At 40.1% G+C, this 24,405-nt stretch overlaps 3 protein-coding genes across 4 annotated transcripts in view; 1 reads left to right on the top strand and 2 right to left on the bottom strand.

Moving 5' to 3' along the window:
* Window positions 1–355: 355 nt before the first annotated feature.
* On the bottom strand, window positions 356–3,097 carry faim2b (Fas apoptotic inhibitory molecule 2b). Of its 2 annotated transcripts, none has more exons than XM_068594838.1 (12): window positions 3,083–3,097; window positions 2,399–2,447; window positions 2,047–2,114; window positions 1,898–1,962; window positions 1,754–1,807; window positions 1,552–1,602; window positions 1,410–1,449; window positions 1,277–1,314; window positions 1,082–1,169; window positions 888–983; window positions 605–658; window positions 356–505 (listed from the first exon to the last, which is right to left on the bottom strand). In XM_068594838.1, the coding sequence occupies exons 1-12, from the start codon at window positions 3,095–3,097 to the stop codon at window positions 356–358; spliced, it is 768 nt and encodes a 255-aa protein (XP_068450939.1). The 2 variants fall into 2 exon arrangements, with proteins under 2 accessions (XP_068450939.1, XP_068450940.1); XM_068594839.1 differs by having other exon boundaries at window positions 2,399–2,444.
* Window positions 3,098–6,710: 3,613 nt separating this feature from the next.
* On the bottom strand, window positions 6,711–16,675 carry LOC137796868 (nuclear receptor subfamily 1 group D member 1-like). Its single transcript, XM_068595082.1, has 8 exons — window positions 16,109–16,675; window positions 11,188–11,496; window positions 10,992–11,080; window positions 10,728–10,872; window positions 8,635–9,200; window positions 8,336–8,521; window positions 8,012–8,222; window positions 6,711–7,918 (listed from the first exon to the last, which is right to left on the bottom strand). The coding sequence occupies exons 1-8, from the start codon at window positions 16,125–16,127 to the stop codon at window positions 7,722–7,724; spliced, it is 1,722 nt and encodes a 573-aa protein (XP_068451183.1). The 5' UTR covers window positions 16,128–16,675; the 3' UTR covers window positions 6,711–7,721.
* rargb (retinoic acid receptor, gamma b) overlaps window positions 11,127–24,405 on the top strand; it is a 52,923-nt gene continuing 39,644 nt past the window's right edge. The window contains exons 1-2 of the mRNA XM_068595081.1: window positions 11,127–11,140; window positions 21,499–21,557. The gene's annotated coding sequence lies outside the window, so the exon portion shown is untranslated. The remainder of the gene's footprint in view (window positions 11,141–21,498; window positions 21,558–24,405) is intronic.

Genomic DNA, 24,405 nt, shown 5'->3' with positions numbered 1-24,405 from the left:
TCTTTTTTTGGCTCAATTATGAATAAACATACAAACTGATCAGACTCAACTCTGTTTTTATGTGCTGAGCCGAATGACTGTTTAACACACACTGTTGGATGTGTAGTCACAGTCGACCACAGAGCAATACTAAATTACAGTGAGGTATCAGGCAGGTATGTGTGTCAGGGCAAAGAGACAAGAGCAGCAGGATTGCACGGACATGATTACATCAGGAAAATAAAACTTTGAAGTAGTGATTCATGAAAAAACGTAATACCCTGAAGTAGTTTTGTTCATGAGGCTAAAAAGTTTGAGTTTAAGAGCTAAAAGACATGTACAGTATGTGTACATGAGAAATCCGAGGAAAAATGCTTTACTCGCGGCCTCCTCCCACGATCTGTAGCAGGAAGCTGAACAGGTAAATGATGTCCAGATAGAGGCTGAGGGTGGCAAACACATACTCCTCTGGACTTATACTGTAGCGCTTGTTTCCTAACAACAACTGGGTGTCGAATGCGAGGAACTGTGGCAGAAAGAGAGACAGGTGGGAAAAACAAGGAGAGTTGATAAATAACAGTAAAAAGAAAAACTTCAGATGGGTGATAATGAGGTTAATTCTCACCAGAGTAAAAACAATGGCTCCTAGCACAGCATAGATGGCATGTAACCAGGGAACCTGTGGTGCAGAACAAAAGCATTACAAAACACATTCAAGAAGGACAGCAGGATTCTAATTTAAGAAAAACAGAGCAGTGCTTTGCAAGCTTATCTGTGAGGCTAATCCCTTCATGTTAACACACAAGTCCAGCCAGCAGGGCCTGTGGCATTAACCAGCTACTGGTGTTTAACTAGTCACAAATCACAGCAATGTCAGATTTCCTCCATAAAGGTGTGCGTGAACTTACATATCCAAAAGGGACGACGATGGAGAAGGTGAAAGCACAGAGAAGCATGACCATGCACAGAGAAAACAGGACGCCCTGACAGGATGTGACGTCAATCTGCAGCAGGTGTGAGAAAACAACGGATTGTGGATTTGTTTAGCTTGTTTGATTGTTTGACAGCAGTTTGCAGTATAGTTGAGGCAGTTTCTTCTCACCCTGCTCTGGAAGCTGAAGATGGTGACAGAAAGACACACTAGAGCTGTGATTCCCAGACACAGAACCACAGATTTGGTGTTGTAAAAGCTGGAGGAAGAGAAGGAGTCTTTGAGTCTGGAAAGCCTCGGATGAGTTGAATTCAACGTCTTAGATACCCACATAAACACATGCTGACATCAGTAATATGTGTTTACCTCGACACAAATCCCATCATGGAGGCCATGCTCAAAGTCTGAGGGAAAAAGTAAAGATGTTTACCACAGTTATGGGAGTGATTGAGTAAAAAAGAATATATTATATTCTGTTTTCATGATGAGGAATACTCACAAAGAGAACTAACAAAATGATATTCCACGGAAACTGCCTCCTGTTCATGTAAAGGGAAAACAAAAATTGTTATCTTTGTTTTTGTTGTCACTGCTTTATAACGAATGTTTGGGTTGTCAGTTATATTGCAAAGAAATGTTACCTCAGCTCTCCACAACAGGACAGTGCGATGTAGGTGGCAAAGAAAACAAGACTGTCAGAAAAAGTGAAGAAGAAAAAGAAGAAGAAGAGGATGATAATGATGATGATGACGATGATGATGATGATGTCAATGACGATGATGATGCTTAGAAAATAAAGTCCTAAAAAAGACTGTAATGTGAGCGATGTGTGTTTCCACTTACTAAGACGCCATGTACAAGCTTGGATGAGTCTGGATAAAAAATCTCACGGGTGCACTGTCGAGACAAAATCAAATGTATTAAATTATTATTTATTCATAAAAGTTGTGATAGTGAGAACTTTTGAGTAATCAAAAGAGTAGTTACCAAAACGAGAAGAGAGCAACAATTGCAACTGTAACTAACAGCTGAACCATGAGAATGGCGTAGACCTGCAGGGAGACATACGTGGCATCAGAAAATGGAAAGGTAACTGTTTTTTTGTTTTTTTGCTGTGACCTGTTTGACACATTTACCTTCCTGATGAAGGTCCGCCTGATGTTCTTGTCGTCCCACGCAAACTGGGCCTCCATCTCCTCATAGCCTGAAGAAAGAGGCAAGTGAGAAGTGATGTGGTGTCTTTAAATGATGCTGCAGCATGCGTCAGAGAAATGGAGTCACTATGCAGAAGACATCTACTAACATGATTTATTCATTTCAATATACGATGTCAAGTCACAACGTTTTAATTTGAACAGGTGCACTATTATTGTGATTAAAAATCTAGATTACAAAATGTAATCATAATGAAAGGAGACTACTTTGCCTCAAACAAGCGTCTACTGTATGTAGCAAGTAGCAGAAGTATGTAAAGAGATTAGTGTTTACCTGCAGTCGCCTCCCGGTAGCTGGGGGGCTCATTTTCCTCACACACCTGCTGGCATAGGAGTACAGTTTGTAGGCTCATTATAATTTTTAATCAGATGCATAAAATGCATAACAGTCTTTGCCTTCATTGTGCAGTTAAAAATAAATGTGTATCTCACACAAACTAACCAGCACAGTACTAACTTTACTTTCATCTAATGTTTAACTGTTTAATAGTTAAAAGTCTATAAGATGTTGGATTTTACTTTTCCAAACCGGAATTGTCCACAAAACAGCCTCCATATTTGATTAGTTCAAAGTATCAGGAGGATGTGATGGACCTCCATTTGTTTTCCCATCCAGCAAAGATAACACTATAGTGTAAGTATCAAGCCCGAATGAACCAATGCTGTTTGCATGCACTCTTTTACACACATTACGTCATCATTTGGTTTACTTTATTTTGTTATTTTGAGCTGTGATGTTGTCACTTAAATAAATAACTATCAGACAGAGATTAATCATATATCCACTATCCTTACTCGAAGCCATGCCTTGATAGTTTGTGCCTCTCTATGAACTAATTTTTACTCACATTATCATCTATTGCAGCCAAAAAACAAACTTAAAAATTGCATTGAAATGTTATTTATCTTTGTAAACCGTCCCTATATGTATTACAAAGCCAACAAGTTAATAACATACCTTTCCCTTCTTCATGATTTTCCCTTGTACACCTTTAAGTTGCTGATGATGAGAAGGATTAAAGTAAAATATTTGTCTTGTCTTTAAAATCCAAAATATGGAAGAAAATCTCAGCGCCTCTTGTTTAATGGGGTATGTGTGGTCCAGAACACTGCGAGCTGCGACCATAAAAGGTTGTTCGCAGATTAGTTGTTGCTCGGAATTGGTCTCCAGATTACACTGGAGCTTTATAGGCCTCCGTGTGGTTAATCTCTCTCTAACCCTGATCCCATGCCGCCCCTACCCTCGGACTATTGAGGTCGCCCTAGAAAAGTCCAGGTAGTCTCAAAACATTCAAACAGACTCAAAGGACTTGCATTTCTGAGTTACATATGCATTACATAACTATTTTGTTATATTTTTTTGTTGAAATGAGTGGCACATACAAAGAGGATATTTGATAATCTTCCTATTTTCATGATGTATTTTCAAAACAAAACCTACAACCCCTGTTGGAGTCCCTCCCTCTGGCAGGAGGCTGCGGTCCATCAGGACCACGACCTCACGCCACTCTAACTTTATTAACAGAGTCCCACTGACTGACTCACCTCCAGACAATTTTCTACACCTTATGTTGAAATATACTTGCTGCTTTATCATTCCACTTGTCACATTCACATTACACTGTTATCTGTTGTCTGTGAACTTTGTATTGTATATTACATTGTAGATTCAATTGTAAATATTTATGCTCTAATTTATTGCACTCTGTTTATTGTTAAATGATTATTGTTAAATGATATGCACCTTCCGCCAGGACAAACTCCTTGTAGGTAAAAACATACATGACAATAAATGGTTTTGATTCTGATTCTGACGTGTGAATATGTTGATATACACTAGCATGGTGACTGACAACATTAATGTATGTCATTATCAGGAGATTATGAGTATTTTATGTGTGTTTATTCTGTTTATTTACTCTGAGCAACACGACAGTGATCTCTTGACCTTACTGGGTGACATCATGTTTTTGTGTAAGAGTTTTGTAACAGGCACGTCAGACTAATGAGATTGAAGGTAAGAACATTATGGAGCAAACCCATAGCCTTTACAAACTGTAATAACGAGATTAACCATCGTGCGCTCATCTTTGGCCTACTCTTACTTGAGTTTGTGTTTTTCTGCTTTGACAAGAAGACAATTAGAAACAACTTTGACACAATACAGGGCTCTTAAGAAATTCAATATTTCATAATGAATTTTGTCTCAGTGTAGATCCTAGAGTAAGGACCCACATAAGGCAACCACTAATCACATGTCATTGATGTCTGGGTAACAATTAATAGTTGTACCATACACTAAAGGTAGAAGATCCAAGATTAAGAGCATTTCTAATGCCTCTCATTAGCTCTCAACATGGTGGCGTGTTGGCGGCTCATAGCTAACAGTGCTAACATTGCTAACAGTGCAAACACCAGCTAACGTGCTACCAGTGTTTACTTCACGGGGATCCAGAGGGACAAAGCCGGTTGGGACATCGCTATCAGCTGTAATACTCCACTATATCTTCACATAGCTGACAGGAGTTGTTTGCTGCTATTTTAATGCTCTGAATTGTACATACACATCATCTTTAGTGGGAAATAACAATATTTTACACTGGCAAAAGATTGTTTAATAAATGGTGTTTCCATCCATTTATTAATTAAGTAATTCAATGATTTTGTCCTTGATTCGAACAAACAGTCAGACAGATGGACTTTTATTTCAATGCTAAAGAATATATAGCTATGCAGACATTTCCTTTAATCTTCAATCCATAAACTCATTACTGCTGCTGTATACACTTCCTTCTTGTCGCCACCAGGTGGCACCTTCAGACAATAATATATTACTTGTATTCGCTGCAAGAAGGAACCATTTTCAGACACATGGTAGGCAGTAACTTTGGTTCTTAAATATCTTTGTCCAATTGTTTTTTTTTTTTAAATAAGCAAACCAGTGGACCAGAGGAATACAACCCTGTTGTAAAAAAAATGCCTTCTGTCTCTTTTACTTCCAATCGGGGAGCGAAACTATGTTTCAAACACTTATTTCCTTGAAAACTATGTTTCAAACACTTATTTCCTTGAAAACTATGTTTCACACACTTATTTCCGAGAAATATATGTTGGTCTAATAAAGCAATGAGGTTCCTATAAAAAACATACATATTTAAAATGAAGATTCACAGTGCAATAGTGACTGCTCAACTCTTTCTGCTTGTGTGATGTAATCGAAAGCTACTTAATGGAACATGTGGTGAGAATGAACTTTGAAACTCAGGTTTTCTGGTCCAAGTCCCTTGACACGCACTTTGATACACCACAAAGATGCTGACTCTTTGTTGTCATTTCATGTGCGATAAGAGGTGGAACTATTGACTGACACAGTGGACTTTTTGGTTTTACGAATAGGACCCCGTGTCTACTCATCACAAAACATCTTGTTGTTCTCATCTTGTCCAGTAGGTGACACATGAAGACCTCAACACTTTACGACACATAGAAATGACTGGAATGATTTTGTTGAAGCTCCAGTAGATATTCTTTACTGGAGAGTAGGCTTTCAGTGTTTTGTTCTTCTTCTAATGCAGCTTTGAGAATAAAAGTTTGGCTATGTTAAGAAAAATTGAGGGTCGAAGGCAGCTTTTGGCTAATTTTTCATTTTCTTGGCACAGGGAGAGGGATATGTGCTATTCATTTGGTGCTATTGCTTAGAGGTAGTTAGTTTAACTGACAAAGAATCACATGATGTGATTCATTGCTTTTAGCCAGTTGCTGAATTAATTAGAAATATACTGGTGGATATGTGTATGTATATATTCATGTGATGAGTCACTTGTTCTCCTGAATGTTAGTCAGTATAATTACCAAGAAACGAATATTTATCTCAGCATGAATCCGTACTATTTGCTGTATACAAGTAGTACACTTATTTGTCTGATAGGAGCAATAATCTAAGACATCTCCATATATATTAGTCCATTTTATAGAAAAAGACTAATCAGATTGTGAATACTTTTGAAGGCCGGAGTTGCTCATTATGGAAAATGTTCCCAAACATTTTTACCAACATGTTTTTCCTCGGCCTTCAAGCAGACTGCAGTGACAGCAGTAGTGACGTCTTCTCATTGTGCTGTCTGGTATCTGGAGGATTTTCATACTCGCACTGCAAATCAACCTGCAGTAAAATGGTCTTGTTAAGAGCCATATTTGCATAGATCAGTGAGCAGAAACCATCTTAGGTTATCGTCTCCCTCCCGGGCGACTTGTCTCATGTCACATTGTGTGTTCGTGGCAAAGAACATCACCGTGCATTTATTGATATATAACTTTCTTTGAAATGCTTTGACTGATTAAAAACACTCAAAAATAGACTGGCATTTCTTTTTTGTAATAAAGCCCCTAATTCTCAGAGCTGAAGCATGATTGGCTGATTGCCTCTGTTGCTAGGCTACGGCTTCACGGTGTGCCTCTGTAATAAAACTGATGGTAGCGTCACAATAAAGAGGAAAATGGAAAAAGATCAAAATGCTACATAACATTATTTAATAATGGTACTCTATGGTGCAACCATAAAACATTACAAAATACTCACACAGTGATGCAGTCAATACATTTATTTCAATTATATATCTTCAAATAAAAAGTTTATACTCTGTAAAGTTGAAATGTCGCTTTCTCTTTGCAGTCTGTAGAGCAATCTATTAAGTGTGATATACATACATACAATAATTCAATACTAGCTTCATTTACATATCCAAGAATCTGCAAACTAACAAGGACCAAGAATAAAGGTTATATACAAAATGTACAAGGAAACATCTTAACATATATCCCATCAGACACGGTCTAAAATGACCAATAACTTCTCCCTGTTTACCGCATACAAATACAATGCATTTACTCTCATTTCTTAAAAATGTTATACATTTCTCCATCACAAATGGGTGCTTTTCATAAAGATTTCCCCACATGGTGACATGTTGTGAAAATAGCTTATGTCATTTCAAAAGGGCCTCCACAAACCGCCCTCCCAGCTGTGTATTAGACATTTCTATTGCTATGTTATATATTGATTTAGACTTAATGTATGGAAAGTGCCCTTTACACATTGTAGCATGAATGTACAGTAAGAAATCATTGTTGGTGAAGGTTTGTACAAGTTCCTTTTTCTCTGGGCGAGAGCGTGTCCTTCCCTCTCGTTAGCTTTGTGTGCTGGTGGGAAGACAAAGTCCAGTGAGGAACAACAGGCTCTCGCTTCTTTTTGGTCTTCAGCACAAACTCCCCGAGGGAACGGTGATGACTTGGTGGTTGGATATTGATCTGAAGCACCCAAGGAAGAACGTAGTCTGTGTTTTAATGTTCGTTTCAGCGATCCTGGAACTGGAGGAAGAATTAGTTCAGGAGCCTCCCCTTCCTGCTGAGCGAAGAGCCTTTTTTTCTTATTTTTTCTTCTTCAAGTTTACTCTCTCATGGCATCAGACTTGGCACAGCTCCCACAACAACGGCCCATCATGCAGAAGCCAGTGGACTGTATGTGTCAGGCCAGACTAGCATGGGGAGCAGGGAGGCTCCCCAAAGCAGACACCTCAGGAAGCTTTTGCTCTTTGAACTCAGGGATCTATGCGGAAAGCTAACAGCTTGTCGGAGTGGTGGTTGTTTAGCGTGCGCAGGTCCGGCAGACGTAGCAGCAACTTTGGGAAGAGGTCGCTATCCTCTGGGCGGCGACTGGTGATGAGAGAGCGCAGCGCTTTTATTAGATTCTCCTGCAGTTGCTCCACTGCTGCCACCTCCACGATACCAGAGCGATCTGGTGAAAGGGGGGAGAAATCAAGTTTAGACACAAGGAAAAATTGTATACATACAGCGTGTGCTCTGTGTATGTAGTAGTATGCCTGCTTACCAGCAGAAACAAGCACGACAGCCATGAAAAGAGCCATCTCGTCTGGCTCCAGACACAAAGATCCGAGCTTCTCGCTGAATTCAAACATGGCATCCAGTAGGGAACCCATGCCAAGAGCCCTAAGTGATCCCAGCGAGTATGTCTGGCCATTGAGGAAGGTCACCGTCCTCTCCTTGGGGTCAAACAGTGAGCAGAATCTCACCATCAGAACCTGTGGACAGAAGCAAACCAGATCAGCATCAGAAACAATTTCAAATGATTGAAGAGAAAGTAAAGAAAATGTGCCACAGCCCCACCACCAAATTATTTTGAGCTGGAATCTACCTGGAAAGTGCCGGATTTGAGCAGCATGACCTGATCATGCTGGCTGAGCGACTGGAAGCCTGGGATGCTCTTTGCAAACTCCACCACTTCTTTAACTGCGGGGGTGAAGCACTGGGAGAAAGACTCCCACACCTCCTGGCTGGAGCGACTAGCTGGAGCCACAGGACATGAGTTGAGGGGACATGCCTGCAAAACAGTCAGGGAGAAGAGAGGAAAATAAGTATTATGAATGTTTTATTGATATTAAATTGAGTGCTAATAAAATGTACTTAATCTAAATTTAAAAAAAGAAGTCTCACCAGCACTTTGGCTCCTCCGTTTAGCTTCCAGGGGCAGGGACCTTGGTTGTGGGAATCGCTGGCTGGGTAACTGTTGTGATTGGCTAAGTAAGTTTGAGAAGATAGGCGGTGCCCACTGACGGGGCACTGATTCTGATTGGAGGAGAAGGTGTACTTGGCGTTGTCGACAATGGCGGAGTTTTCATTGTTGGTGGAAGAAACCGGGCAGCTCGTGGAGACGTGGTAGCTTGCCTGCTCCCCGTGGACCGTGTGGTGGGTCTGGGTTGCAGAGTGCGACATTGAAGGCTGCTGCGCTTGATTGTTGTGGAAGGAGGAAGTGCCAATGTTGCTGTTGCCGACAGCCATTTTGGGTGGTTTCTCGTCTCTGTTCATTAAGTTGCTGTGGTAAGACTGCGATATGGAGCCTGCACCTTCATTCGTCTGGTTTTGTGGACTGCAGGGGGCGTCGGTTGGAGGTGACACCTCCATTTCCATAGAAGCTGATTCATTGAGACTGTTCATGTAACTCTGCATCTCATCCAATAGTCTCTGCTTCTCCCGCTTGGGAATACGCCCAAAACGCACAGCTGAGGAGAAAAGAAGCATCCTCTGTTAGCATTTCCTGACAAATAAGAATTGATTTCACTGCCAGCTCCTTACTGACAACGTGCAACAACATAAATACTCAGGCAACTCCAATGAATGGAAAATAAAGAGAAACAACCTCTTTGTTCTGATATGGATTGAACATCCGACCCTCAAACTGTCAATTCTTGGGATTACTAACCCCAATACCTCTCTAGTGTCTGACTATTCTGTGTCCATCGCAGCCGCTTCACCACAATATGGACACTAAAGCCTTCATCCCTTCCGACTGCAACAACCAGCCTTTACACCCCTCCCTCCCTTTTATTTCTGCACCTCCACTGACATCCCTATTTATAGTACACTGTATGCTACACCACCTCCCCCAGTCTATTGCTCGCTCTTCCTTTCTGACTTCAGTTGAGCACTCAATCTCCTATTTTCTGTGAAAGTAGGTCACTGGGTTAACACTAAACATGATTACATTTGTAAAATGACAGCAAATGAGAAGTGGAAAGGTCAAAAAGATAAAAGAGGCAGGTACGAGATAGGATGAGATAAAGGGTTGAATTAGTGAAAATTGGATGATGAAAATTGATTTGCAAGCAGCAATGTTCTCAAGTAAAAGACAAGGGATTTAAAAGGCTTAGAGGATCTATAGTATTATCATTGTGGGTTTGAATAGAACCAATAATATTTTTTTTTGCCTTTTTATTTACTTTAAGTGCGTGTTCAGAATATGAAAATATGGTTATTAATATTAAAGTTTCCTGCATGATCTCAAGCAAGTGATTTTTCACTTCCACAATTTGGCCTTTTTAGGTCAGCTAAAAATATTTGCTCCAGAAAAAACATGATTTATCATCACCTAGTTTAGCTGCATCCCGAGAGATCAAAATACTGCGGTGAAATGATGCAGTAGAGCAGATTAACTTTAGTAATACGATTTCATATTTCAAGCAAGGTAGGATTTCAATAATAACAGAATACATCTTAAATGATTGATTGTTGAGAAAAAAAATAGGTAACATCTTCTGGACGTGCAGGGTAATCAACAACTGTGTGCCCCAATTTCCCAAAATAAATACATTTGTCACAGTTTCAACATGACTGATGACCACCGGGACTCTAGAGCCCGTCTTGCTATAACACAGACAGCAGGGCAACGAGAAAGGATGTCAGAGAGAACGAAAGACAAAAGGAAGGGAATGGAGAGAAAAAAGAGACAAGAAGCTGAAAAGAAAATTAAGTTTAGTGATGAGGAGCGAGACCTCTTTATGAACAATTTCAACACGAGCATCTGAGTTTGTCAGAAGCTGCAGAGGGTACATCTGATTATATATATATATATATATATATATATATATATATATATATATATATATATATATATATATATATATATATATATATATATATATATATATATATATATATTCTCTCCTCTACATTAATAAAACAAGATAAATTAAGTTTTAGTCTCCATATGTCAAAATATATCTTTTTTAATGAACATTACTGTCTCTCACCATCTCTGGACATGCCCACGGAGAGACACTTCTTAAAACGACAGTGCTGGCACCGGTTTCTGTTCATGCGCATGATGAGACAGTTTTCATTCTTTACACACATCTTGTAGTGGATATTCTGCTGAATACTGCGTCTGAAGAAACCCTAGAGAAGGCACAAGAAGAAAACAGGCTTTGAAAGAGTGTCGTTTTTGTGGCAACATGTCTGCATGTGTGTAACTGAATAAAAAGACCTAACATAATACTATCTTTGTGTAGTCTCACCTTGCAGCCTTCACAGGCGTGCACGCCATAATGGAAGCCAGAGGCGATGTCCCCACACACCTTACACAGAAGCACCATACCTCCGGTTTCTATGAAAGAAGCATACAACCATCATCAGAGGGAGGAATACAGAAACAGAGTGCTGGCAGGTAAACATAAAGGAGAACAGGAAGTAGGGCAGCGAGTGGATACTTACTGGTGAATGTGCCTGTGAAACCACACGGTCTTTTGGCCACTGTGGGATGGCTGTAGGTTGCGGACGATACTGTTATTTGGGCAGTGGGAGCATTGTTTGCTTCAGGAAACTGGAAGACCAATTTTGGGGAAGGCGTCCCTCCCCTTCGTTCGCCTCTCTGCTTCAGGGGCCCAATCTCCTGAAAGGAGACACCCTCTGGGGAGGAAGGCTGCGAGTGGGAGGAGGGCGACTGGGTCTGGTATCCACTTGAGGGGCTGCCAGGACTCGGACTGGCACTGCCGGATGAGCCAGCATACAAGATAACACCACCTGGGAGGAACAGAGAGGGGCAAAAAGCTCAGTTATTTTTCTCTGGGTCGTGTTCACATGTACAATGTGAGTGGGAGTTCCAGTGTTGAGCAATCCTCTACTTTGATCCAGTGTGCGCACTTGGCAGACTTAAAAAAAACACAGATCATGTTGAGACAACAGAATTTTTATCTGATGAATAATTTAGAAAAAATGCCAGCGCTAGAGCAACAACAACTCTGACATCGATACATCTGTGTAGTTTTTTGGTTTCTATAGATAATCCTATCTAAAAAAAAAAAAGGCTTCGTCATGCCAACGGGCGTGTTGCTTTTACTGGGTAACAATTGGTTTTATGTAAGTAAATGTTGACACACACACACACACACACACACACACAGTTTAAGAATAATATACATAACAAATACATGTGGAATATTAACCATGACATGCGTGTCATTATATGTTAGTCGCTACACATTCCACATTGTGCCACGGACCATAAACAGCCCTTTGTTTAAGGATGTCATCAAGTCGGAAATGCCCTGTACCGCTCAACACCACAACACCCATCCACCCCCTTCTGTTCTGCACACAGTGTTCTCTCTGCAAGATGAAAGCCTGCCCCTCACGTGCAGGCTCAGCCAGCCAGCTCCCTGCCTGCTTGCTTTCAGCATGGAGTCTTTCCTCCTCTCCCTCCTCCCACCCCCTCCCTTCTTCTCTATCCTCCTCCCCTTCTGCCTCCTCCTCCTGCCTCCCCCCTCCTCCCTCTGGCTGCGGGCATGCAGACCCATCTATCCGCCAGCCACCTGACCGGGAGCTCACATGGACTCTTGACACAGTTCCCGCCCGGCTCACAAGGCTCTTTGCGCAGTCCCGTGTAGACAACAGCAGCAGTACAATAACAAGCGCTAGGGCAGATCACGTTTGGAACAGAGAGGGCTGTAATGCCGTGACTACAGATGGAGAGCAAAGCACCTTAACTCTCTGCGTTCCACTCAGAGAAACAGTCACGTTGTTTCTGGCCATTATCTGTGAACATTCAAATGATTTGCCTCAGGGTTTTAATCATTTGCAGTATCTAAAACAGCTGTTAAAAGGATGAGAAAATAGCATGCTTTTCAAATGTTCTCACTTATATAATCATTTTAATTTGAAGTACCATAGTCATAAAAAATAAAAACAGAAGTGGGAATCTCCACTATTGAAAACATTATTGTTTATATATTTCTCCTCAAGCTCCTCTGATTCAGTGCAGGAGTTTGCCCTGCTTCTCATTTGCAATTAGATCACTGTGTCAGCCGGGTGTCTAAATATCTTGGCATAAAAGTCTGCTCACCAAAATGTTTCCCATGTGAGAAGATGACATGCTCCACATTCATTCATATCATGATCTTTATAAATGTGCGTCAGTCAGAGTTTCACTGAACAACACAGGTTTGTGATGCGGCTTTTGTCAAATGTCAAGTCTACAAAACACTCATGTTAAGAGAGATGCGGTATCATCTCAAGTGGTAACAGAATCCTTGGATTGTCTTCACTGTCACTCTGTGCAATTCTCTTCTCAAGGACCTTGAATGATTGGAGAAAAGACCCCCCCTCATCTCTTGTTCTTTCAATGAGAAAACACGTGCTGGATTTCTGTTTATCTCTAAGTGCCTCCTTAATTCCTGCTCACACGTGTCTACTGAATGTAAGGCACTCTGGGTCTGGGGTCTTGTGTGGTGGTTAGAGCTCCAATAACAGCCGACTGTGAGGTGTTGTTCCCTGTGTGCATGTATGACAAATATAAAGCTTTACGGGCATGTAGATCATCTGCAGTACAGTCACATAAGCTCCACGCCCAATTTCTTCATTCACAATTGCATCTCCGGCACTTCCCTCGTAAAACAAATGCCTTATTTTGTCTCCTCGTAACCATTTCCTAGAATCTAGGTGCCAGAGGCAGTTCCAAGAAAATCACCCCTGCTGTACTCAGGCACATGTATTTACAACATGTGACCTGTGGACACACAGAGCCATAAGTAGTACAGAATAAACAAAACACTCCACAGCTCCTCCCTTTTGCCAGAGCTCCATGAACTTCCACTCTCATGTGTTCCCACCCCCTGGGCTTGCATGCATGGCCAACCAGTTGTATAGGCAGCATGCGCATATGTATGTAGGGGGAGACGCCCCCTCTTAACCTCAAACTAGTCTGTCCTCTTTCGTGTGAACATTTGCAACTGTGCATGTAAGCCCTGCTCCACGTGAAACAGCTGGCCCCATGTCATGTGTCTATTTATGAAGCACTTTACAGAGGGTCGGGTCTCTGGTGACACAGAACAGAGGGTAACATTTACTTTGTATCCAGGGTCTTTTATTGCTATACAAAAACATATTCATAACTCCATTCCAGTTTAAACCTTAAGTAGTTGTGTAGTGCAAAACGGTAGGTAATGTGCGTTTACCCATACATATATATTAGACGAGCAGGTTTTACCCAATTATGGGATGGAAATACTATCTGACACCTGAACCAAGCTTGGCTTTTATTATGAATTAGGGAGTTGTGCGATCGTCTTTCAAGAAAACTTGAAAGACAGTCCTGCAAGACTCTGGTTGCAGGACTGGCATCAGAACTCACCATTAAGCGTATTGTTCCCATTGGCATGATGCATTCGTCTACTTGTACATAATGGACATTTGTTTCTTGCATAATGAAAACACACAGCTCGAATGTTTTGATCATTGAAGATTGGCCATTTCGCACACACAAACTAACTCAAATAATTATGAAGTTTAATTTTCAACCAATGAGGTTAAAGGAAGAGACGAGCTATGGTTGATTAATTTTGTTAAAATTAAATTGTTATTGTTGCTACTATACTACAATTAAATAGGTGTGTGTGTGCACGTTATGTCACCCGAAAATCCGGTTTGAACGCAACCAGAAGTAGGTAACATAGTCACCTAACACTATAATTACGTGTAATATGGCCAATTATAACTCCAATAAACATTGTAAACCAGTTATAGCAACCAGAAGGAAAGCACAGGCTGCTAACCCTCTCTGACCCACTGACCAAGCTATCAGTAAATGAAGAGGAATCCCCGTGCAAGCTGAGCGCGAGCACAGTGCGCACAGTGGAGAGGAACAACCGGGAGGGCGGGGCGGTTGGGAATCAAGCGCGGCACGTGGATTGTGGGGCTGTACACACGTGATGTCAGCTCGAGGCGGGGTAACTGCGTATTAAAAAAAAAATAAAAAAATCAGGCGCATGATTCCCAGGGTGCACTGGACGAAGAGTGGATGAAAATATATGACACTCATAATAGGCATCCGCTGCTCAAGGACGTCATAATGTCTGCACGGCAGGGTTATCATTACATTAGTATTTATGTTGGGAAGTATTTGATGATTAAATGAAGTGACATCGCTGTGCACTATGATGTTCTTTTGTCACGGTCTATAGCACTTCAAGGTTTAATGGCATCTATTTCCGTCGGTGTTGACCTATAGCCTGCTTCAGCAGTGCAGCACTGCCTTTCACGTGTTGTCGCCGGGAGTGTTTTCTATTGTATAATAGGAGGGTTGTAGCTGGAATGGACACAGGCGTTCATCATCGTCGTGTCATTTAACGGGAAATGGTTGCTGACTGATATGAAGTAGTTTGCTTGTTTTCTTCCTCCATTCACATTCATATAAATATACTGGTCCTGAAGGAACTGGCTTTGGTTATAAATTATGTTTTGACTCAATGGGCCCAATTACTCCATCCTTTAGTCAACCCACGCGTGTTTGGTAAAAAGTTACCCTTCAGCCAAGTTAAATGAATGAAACACTGCAATAAAGTAGCAAATAACCAGTTCATCTACAGTTTCCCTTTAATGCGAGACTTGAAACTTCGCCTGAACTAATGCGCAAAGTGCAGTGGGCCATTCGCCTTTTCTGACGATCAGTTGTGATCCGAATAAAAAGGTGATTATAAAATGATGAAAAAGTTCTGGGTCAGGGGGCGTTTTGGGTCGCGCCTCACGTGAGTTTGTTTACACGCAGAGAATCGGAAGTCCGCCGCAGAGATTGACGAGAAGGACTTCCCTCTCCGTGCGCAGCTCACTCACTCAAAACTCCCAACTGTCTGCAGCCCAGAAGCACTTGGCAACGTGCCAGATGTTACATGGCGGAATTACGGTTAAAAGACCCCTTTCACCCAGAGTTATATATTCATAAATATAATCCCGAACCACTAGTTTACCAAAAGCTGCATTATATATATAAACATATCAGTTTCCAATGGGCACAAATTATAAATTACACAAGTGCATAACACAACTAAATGCATTAGACAGTGTTTTAAAAGAGACATGAAGTGGAACAGGACAAAACACAATCGCATTTCCACGCTATGACGAGCAGTTTTTATAAAGGCATGATGCCACTTATATAAATAGACTGTGCTGATAAATCATCCTTAGAATTAATCAATACATGTGCGATATATCTATAATATTGGATGTCGATAAGTGCATTGGTATCTAATCCAACTGCACCATTTCCTCTTTCTTTTCTAATTACTGCGGTTTGGCTCATCAAATCATTCTCGAGGATTCAGTCAAAATGCACACATTCCATTATATAAAGCGTACTTACCACCAGGACTGTGCTCCATGTTTCCTAGTAGGTTGAGGTTGTCCACTTGCTCCGTGATGTCTTCTCGTGGGCGTCTAGTGCTGGACTGGCTGCCTTTGCGTGCCACGGATGAGTTTCGTTGATATAGGTGAAAGAGTCAAGAACTGGCACAGTGTATCCAAAAGCTTAGAACCGCAGCAGTAAACGCAGGGCATTTGGGGTTGTTGAGGAAAAAAATCCGGCCAGCGAAGAAAAAAAATGAAAGAAATATTTAAAAGGGAAATTAGATCTGATCTGTAGTTGCTCCAAATAATTTCCGAGGTGAAGAGACAGCAACAGACAGCTCTCCGTCTGCACACCTATGATGCCAGGCTGTGGTGAGATATCTCTGTAAAGGGGTTCTCTAAATTACAGAGGTCCTGACGCGCAGCTGCTTGCCATGTACAGTCACCATCAAAACATGACCGGAGTGGAAGTAGTTTAAACACTCCCCGCTCATCAATAAGCAACACGAGTCCTAAAATAACCAGCACGTTTTCAGGTGCCTGCGAAATGTGACCATTTCCCCCCCTGTTCTCTTTTTGTAGTCGCGTCAACCGCTTGTCTCTCTATCTCTCTCTCTCTCTCCCCCTCCCTGTGTGTCACGCTCTCTGAAAACATTTCACCCGAATTCACCCCTCCCTTCCCTTCCTCGTGCCCCCGCTCTTTCCCTCGTCCTCGCGCTCTCATTGGCTGAGAGCCCCGCGCGGAGACGGCACATTGTGCTCGTTCGACATTGGAATGCTGGTTAAAGCTCTCCAGCATGTGCGCATGGCATGTGAGCTCACGCTGCCCTACTGACACACATTTTATGCTAATGGCTGCCTGGGCTCGGCGATAAGACAACGAGGAAACGAGGCGGGGAGGCAAAGGAAGCGAGAGGTCTCACTCCTGTCTCCTCTCCCGATTTTTGTTGCAGTTTTTGTTCGGTAAAGACAAACAAGAAATAGGCTTTAAAGACATGATCTTGTCTTTCGGCACGGGTGAAAAACAATAATGTATCCCTTTTGTTATGAAAGTGGGTTGTGTAAGCAAAGCATATTTCTTTCAAAGGATCTAGTGAGAGGTGCAGCCTACCTTTTATATTTGACCTTTAGTAGATGTTATTTTATCTAACCATGTTATGGATCAGGTTTGACTGGGAGTAACCGTAATAGCCAAGGCAAGTTTATTTGTATAACACATTTCAACAACTAGGCGATTCAAAGTGCTCCACATACAACTTTAAAAGAATCAAAACATAATGCAGACATTAAAAATATTAAAAACAGTCAAAAAGCAAAACATAGAATAAAATTTGCAGTGCATTTTAATAAATAAAATGCATTAGTGAGATGCAGAAATGTATTAATAGGCTTGAATCTGGTTCAATTAAAGGCAACAGCAGACCAAACCGTCTTCAATTAGTATAGTAATAAGATAATAAGTAAAACTGTTAAGGTTTGTTAAAACCAAAACAATTCAAGCTTTAAGGATCCCCAGGATACATATTTAGGATGTTGGCACGAGAAACACGAGGCTACAGGTATATACAGATAAATAAATCAGAATTAAAAATCTTCATACACTAAATTACCTAATTACTGGTTTGCATTAATGACATGTGCAATGTTTGTGTGCACAATCAACAATGGATTGTCTTGTTATTTCAAATGTAATAATAATACAAGTGAGTAATATTTAAAATACACTTTTTATTAGATAGGCTGAAATAGTGCAGTAAATACAATCAGGTATATATATATATATATATATATATATATATATATATATATATATATATATATATATATATATATATATACATACAGCTACATATATGTACATATATATATACATATATATACATATATATATATATATATACATACAGCTACATATATGTACATATATATATATATATATATACATACATACATACACATATATATATATATATATATATATATATATATATATATATATATGAACAAATCATTATAAACAAAAAACTATTGGTGATATTAATAATTTAAATAATCTTTTTAAAATTACTTTTGTTTTAAGTATTTTACTTTCAACCACCTACATGGATATGTGTTAGTTTTATTAGTTGATTAAACATATAAAAAAGTCTATAATTATTCCAGTATTCCACATCACAGTGTAGGACATCATTTTCACTTGAAACAAATACAACCTAATTCACATAAAGCCTTATAAAACAGAGAAGGTGAGAGGTAACAGAATACTGCAATGTGAGGTCAACGTGTCAATGCCTGTCCACGTGCCTCCTCTGCTCTGGGTACAAATACATGAGCAGTGCGCATGCGCGACGGCCAACGCCCACGTTGTCAACACGGAAACTGGTGCAGTCTTTGATCGACGAGGCGGCCCCTCTCTCCAAGCATAGACGATCTTCGCCTGAAAAAGCTGGCACGTGCGGAAAGGGCGGCGCTCACCGTGACTCCCACCGCGCTCCCACAGCACCTCCTCCTCTCCGTCACGTTTCTTTTCTCTCCACAGATTGTGTGTTTGCATAAAGCCAAACTATCGCCGGAGATTGGCCGGAACAGAGTGAATGTAGGTCAAACATGAGCGTCGTAAAATAGTCCAAACGTGTTCTAAAAAAAAACGCCCTGTCCTTTCAGAAAACACGCTAAATACCGCCTAGTTACTCGCAGGCACATTGAAAATGAGGCTACTTTTAGGTCACGTAGCTCTGCCCTTGGTGTGTTTATTCACAACCTTCTTATTCTCGATAGGTGAGCCCAACGAGAGACTCCTCGACAGCCTTCCTCTTGTAGGGATTGGGCTAAAGGGTCGCGGTGTGTGACGGTAAAATCAGCACCTGCTCTGGATTGCAATGTAATCTGCTGGTAGCTATCCATTTCTAATCTAATGATAGAACATTTTCATAGACCTTCAACCGTGTCTTGTACATTTCAATCCACACATTCCTTCAGTTTTGACTCTGCTGCACCTTGTTTATAATCCCCATCATAACCTATTCCCTAAAAGGTGAAGGGGAACAATTATACAAGCGTTGTCTGCATTGACTGAACTCAGGTTTAATATGGGACAGGGAATACTTCAATTATTATTAGTTAATTATTATTCAATTAACCAGTGCACAAGATGTATTTCATGATCCATGTCTTTTTAAAAGAATGTGCTTAAGGAGAGCAAAGTCACGCCCCTATACTCAGCTTTATATCACATTTGAACACAATTTATTAAAAAAAAAAATACAGTTGAAGAGGGATTCAAATGAAAGTGACAAAATAGATATAGATGTATTGCTTTTTTTCTTCTTTTTTTTTTTTTACCTCTCTACATGTTTTTAATAATTAGTTAATTGCAGATACATATTTTTCATATAGAAACATATGATCTAATTTATATAATGAATGTATTTTAAGATTAAACTACCCAACAGTATATGAAGTAGTCTCATTAAAGACTCCACATCAGCCCACTGCAATATTAGAGTTTTGCTTACATACCGGTATGTAAATAATCCAATAATAATTTAATATTAAAAATAGGCTAATATTATAACACTAACACCGGCTATTTAAAAAGCTTTTACTTTTGCTCCTTGAAGTGCATTTAGTTAATACTGCTATACCTGTAGCCTAATGTGCTTTATTTTTGGCATCAAATGTCAAACAGTGAATATCGACCATACTGGACTGAGCAGTCAAAATAAATCACTTTTAATAACAACTTAATAAGATAAAGCTCATGTCCAATATTACATCTGTCCTTTAGGAAAGTTTGTCTTTATCTGAAGGATCAGCAACAATAAGTAACTTCAGCACATGAAACAGTTCATGAAGTATATTCCTTTATGTATATTCATCTTTTTTAACTAAATACAATGATGTTAAGATGTGTCAGTAGCTCACTGTTGGTTTTGGGTGGATTTCATGTGTTTAACTTAAACTCAAACCACAAATCACATTTAGGAACACTAAATACAAGATAACGGTTCTATTATCTGGTTATTTTAATGGCATATTGATGTTGTTCTTTTTAGCTCAGCATTATGCTTGAGGTTTGCTCCATCCTTTTCAACGACACATAAAAACAGTTAGCTATTGATAACAGTTTGTATTGAAGGGCTGAATTAAAGTAGTTTGTTTAAGTATATATCTTGTGAGGAAATAAATGCAGTTTCCTTAAAATTTTCTAAAATAGCGTATGTCCTACCCGAATCTACCAGACATGTTTAAAATGGAATTAATGAATAAATACGTATGTGCAGGGCTCATAGACTGTCTGAGACTCAGAACACAAACAAATACAGACAGAAGATGTAATAAGTAATTGAACAGCGCCTCCATGTGGTTTACAAAAGTATTGCATTTTCACTTCTGTGGATTAGACAGATTTGACGATTGTGCTTGTTGTTATACAAAGAAGCAGCTCATCTGGACACTAAGAGTTATTTGTGGCATGCAGTCTGTACTATTTACTTGTTCCAAGTGTTACATTGAAGCTGTGTCGGAGGAGATACAGCTGTGTGATGATGAAAAATAGTAACACTTTTTACATTTTATTTCATATTGTTTAAGCATATGTATTTCTGCAGAACCATAGTTCATCTGTTGAGCTTTGTGGGTCACACTACTGTGCCTGTCATCTGTTTTAGCAACAAGAATGCCAGGCGAAAAAAAGACATCCATTCTCCCTACTATTTATTTTCCACAAGGTGGCAGTGCTTGTTTGGTAAAGGTATTTGAGTTGGCTTTACTTTTGAGTGGACAATGTTGGCTCATCCATCAAGTTCTCAGAGTCCTCACAATAAGTTTTACCTTTAATGGTTTAAGGGCTTCAGGACCTCTACCGTCATTACCCTGCATATTAGGTGTGGATATATGTGTCTACATCAGCAAAGATGCAGGGAGAACTAAATTAGATCTCAAATTAATTAGCATTGGTGCTCTAATTAGGGTTGTGCGGCCATAAAAATATGAGCAGCCAAGTCTCAGTAACTCTGTTAGGAGTATGTACATTGTTCCTTCACTCACTGCAATTTTATTGACCTGGAAAGTTCTAAAGAAGCTGTATCTTTGTCATTTTCTTTTTTACAATGCTGTAAAATGCTGCAGTGTAAGGCCTACACTGTATTGATACCTTCGCTGTGACCTGAAATCAACAAAGAGGCAGCATATAAAAGCCCAGGTTTAGATCCAAGATGCTACATGAGGTTTATCCCTCACCCCTGTCTTTAGAAGTATAACCAGACAGACTAAAAGATAATGCACGATACAGCAGACAAAAATGGAACAGGAACAGCACAATCATTATATGACATAACCTAATATAATATCATGACATAATGAAAGGATAAGGATATTCAGCCTTCTCTTACTTTTCCTTTCCAGCGGAAATGCAGAGACCTCGCCACTGAACCAGGAGGGGATTTATTTTGCCTTCAGAAGAGGTGAGTTTAAATAAACACAAAAACAACATAATAGACAATTAATACAAATGCATATTTCCAAAAACAGACAAGAGTACAAAAATAAAGACCTAAAACTGATTAGATTTAATACTTCGGAGCCGAGGGTTCCCAGTGCCAACCGTCTGACGGGCTGCCATCAGCCTCTAGGCAGACACAATAATATGAACGGTAAAGCAATTTAATGAATTTGATGAAAACTGCGGTTGGCAATCAGTCCAGTGGCAGCAGACCAGCTGCTGTGTTGTGGAGGAAAAACTGACACCATGGGCGTGGTTGGTAATGGCAAATTAGCCGGTAAATATCACACTGCAGAAATTTTAATCTAAGTAAGATGAACTATCTTAAATCAAGGCATTATACGCTTGTTTTTTGATTGACAAGATATTTCTTCTTATCAGGCAGTTTTTATTTTAGAGCATTTCACTTGTTTCAAGAAGTCTTGGCAAGTCAAATTTTCCTGTTCTGTTGGCAGATAATTTGTCTTATTTCAAGTAATATTTCCCTCATTTTATTACTTTTTTTTTCTTGTTTTTGGAAGCTGAATTTTTGCAGTGCAGTCAGTTTATGAGTGTGGATTGGGCTGTATTTAAAGGCTTGCTCTTAGCTATGGACTATAATAAGGATATACCAGGTATGCTGGTCCGGGTGTGGGCCTCTTAGAGGTCCAGGTATGGGGATATCCTCTGGTGTTGAGGGATTCTGAGCCCAGGATGCTGCCTGTTCTTTCTCTTCTTAGTGTCTCTCTTTCACCTCGCAAGTATTTGTTTAAGCAGCAACTGTCATGTGAAGGAACAACTGGAAATGGTCACATTAAGGTCCCCATCACCACGAAGCTAAAACAGGATGTCAGCTTCTGACATACCCAGACAAGTCTCTGGTCGACACAGTAAAGAGGTGAAGCTTTTATTTCCACAGAGATGGAGATCACTAGAGTTGCATGCATTGGACTGCTGACACGAGCAGCATAATCCACATAATCACATACGTTTTGATCAATATTAATTGAGGATTGAAATTTTCTGAACATGTATGAAATGTTAAAATGATGGCAGAACAGAAGTGTGAAAATATCTTTATCTAAATAATGTGTGATTGTAACCACACACAAAATGCCCAAACAACAGAATTACTACAATAATTTGTATTGTCATTCAAGCTACAGTATGTGTCAACCAGAGAATAAAACAACATTTTAATTTCAGCATGGAACCACGTTTTAATTATCTTCTACTGATGCTGACTACACTATACTGATTTATGCAGAAAAAAACGCTCAATTACTTCACTGGTGTCTGAAAGGCAAACTGATAGGAATAAAAGTGTCAGCTGGTAACAATAAAACAAGCAAAACAGACTGTATAGTTATGAGTTTCTTGTCGTTGTGTAATATTTGGTTTAATCTGAGTAACTTAGTTTCCAAACTGGGTTACTTTGTGTCAAACTGTATTCAAACATTAATTTAAATTGGTTGTATGCTTTTACAATTTCCAGAGATTGCGGCATCAGGGATCAGAGCGAGGACCTCTGTGCATTATCTTGTGTCTACAGGTGTCACTTTTTAGTTTAGAAACAAACACATGGTTGTGATGAGTTTAGGTAAACTGTTTTGTTGTAGGTTTGGAAAGCATTGTATTGAAAGAAGTCAGACATAAATCAGACATTGCTTTTGGTAGGAGACTGGAATTATGGGTCAGAAAGAGGTTACATTTTAAGATTTAAAAATATACTACCTGGCTTACTATTTGGCAGTTGTCTGCATGTGTTGGGGAAACATTTCACTGCTTCTACTGGAAATGTGAGTATCCTGAAACTTGTTTTAGTTTAAAGGAATGGTTCAACATTTTCTTAAAAAATACTTGATATCTTGCTGAGAGTTAGATAAGATGTCTACTACTCTCATCTCTGTACACTAAATATGTAGCTGGAGCCAGCAGTCAGCAGCCAGTTAGCTTAGCTTTGCATAAAGAGTCGGACTAGGAGGAAACCACTCGCCTACCGCTGTGTCCAAATGAAACAAAATCCACCTACCAGCACCTCTAAATCTCAGTAATTGACATGCTTTATTTAGTTTGAAATTTACTTTTTATGGGAGGTTATGAGCCAGACTATTTCTAGGCCTTGACTGGTTTCTTACCTCGTTGCCAGGCAACTCCATGAAGTTACTGGTCCCAGTCAAGAAGTAGTCCGGGTTTTATTTTGTACAGATGAAGTCTTTTCTAAGATAAGCTAACAGGCTACTGGCTGTAGCTTCAATTTCACTGGACAGACAGAGAGTGGTATCAATCTTCTCATCTAACTCTCTGCATGAACGTGATTAAGTGTGTTTCCCAAAATGTCTAACTGTTCCTTTAAAACGGGTATTTGCTCTTTGGCAGCCGTTTAAGGGAAACGTCTACTGGGAATCTGGTAAAAGTTTCGGACCGTGTGAGTTGATGAGGAGCATGTCCCATTTTGAGGATGAGTTGCAGAACCGTTATATAAGGAAGGGGCCTTTTGTCTCCAGCTGAAGAGGAAGAAGAGGAAGATGATGCAGGAGCATCCTCCTCCTTCTCCTCCTCCTCCTCCTCCTCCTCCTCCTCCTCCTCCTCCTCCTCCTCCTCCTCCTCTTCTTCCTCTTCCAATTACCCGTCTTAATTTCTTCCCCATCCAATCATTTCATCTTTGCAGCGGCGTGCCCTCCAATCACCATCTGTCCTCCAGGCAGTAACACTTATACATATCTGCTGTAATTAGACAATCATTTCCACATGTGGATCAAACTCCCTCAACCACTCAACCCCTACCTCACCCTCCCATCCGCCCACTGTCTCCTTTTTCCTCCCTCTGT

The sequence above is a fragment of the Clinocottus analis genome, unplaced genomic scaffold (assembly GCF_023055335.1).
Source record: "Clinocottus analis isolate CAN_PGR_092001 unplaced genomic scaffold, fCliAna1.0.p SCAF_3, whole genome shotgun sequence".
NCBI classification, from domain to species: Eukaryota; Metazoa; Chordata; class Actinopteri; order Perciformes; family Cottidae; genus Clinocottus; species Clinocottus analis.
The sequence above is the reverse complement of the archived record's forward strand: the minus strand, read 5'-3'. Positions and strand labels throughout refer to the sequence as shown.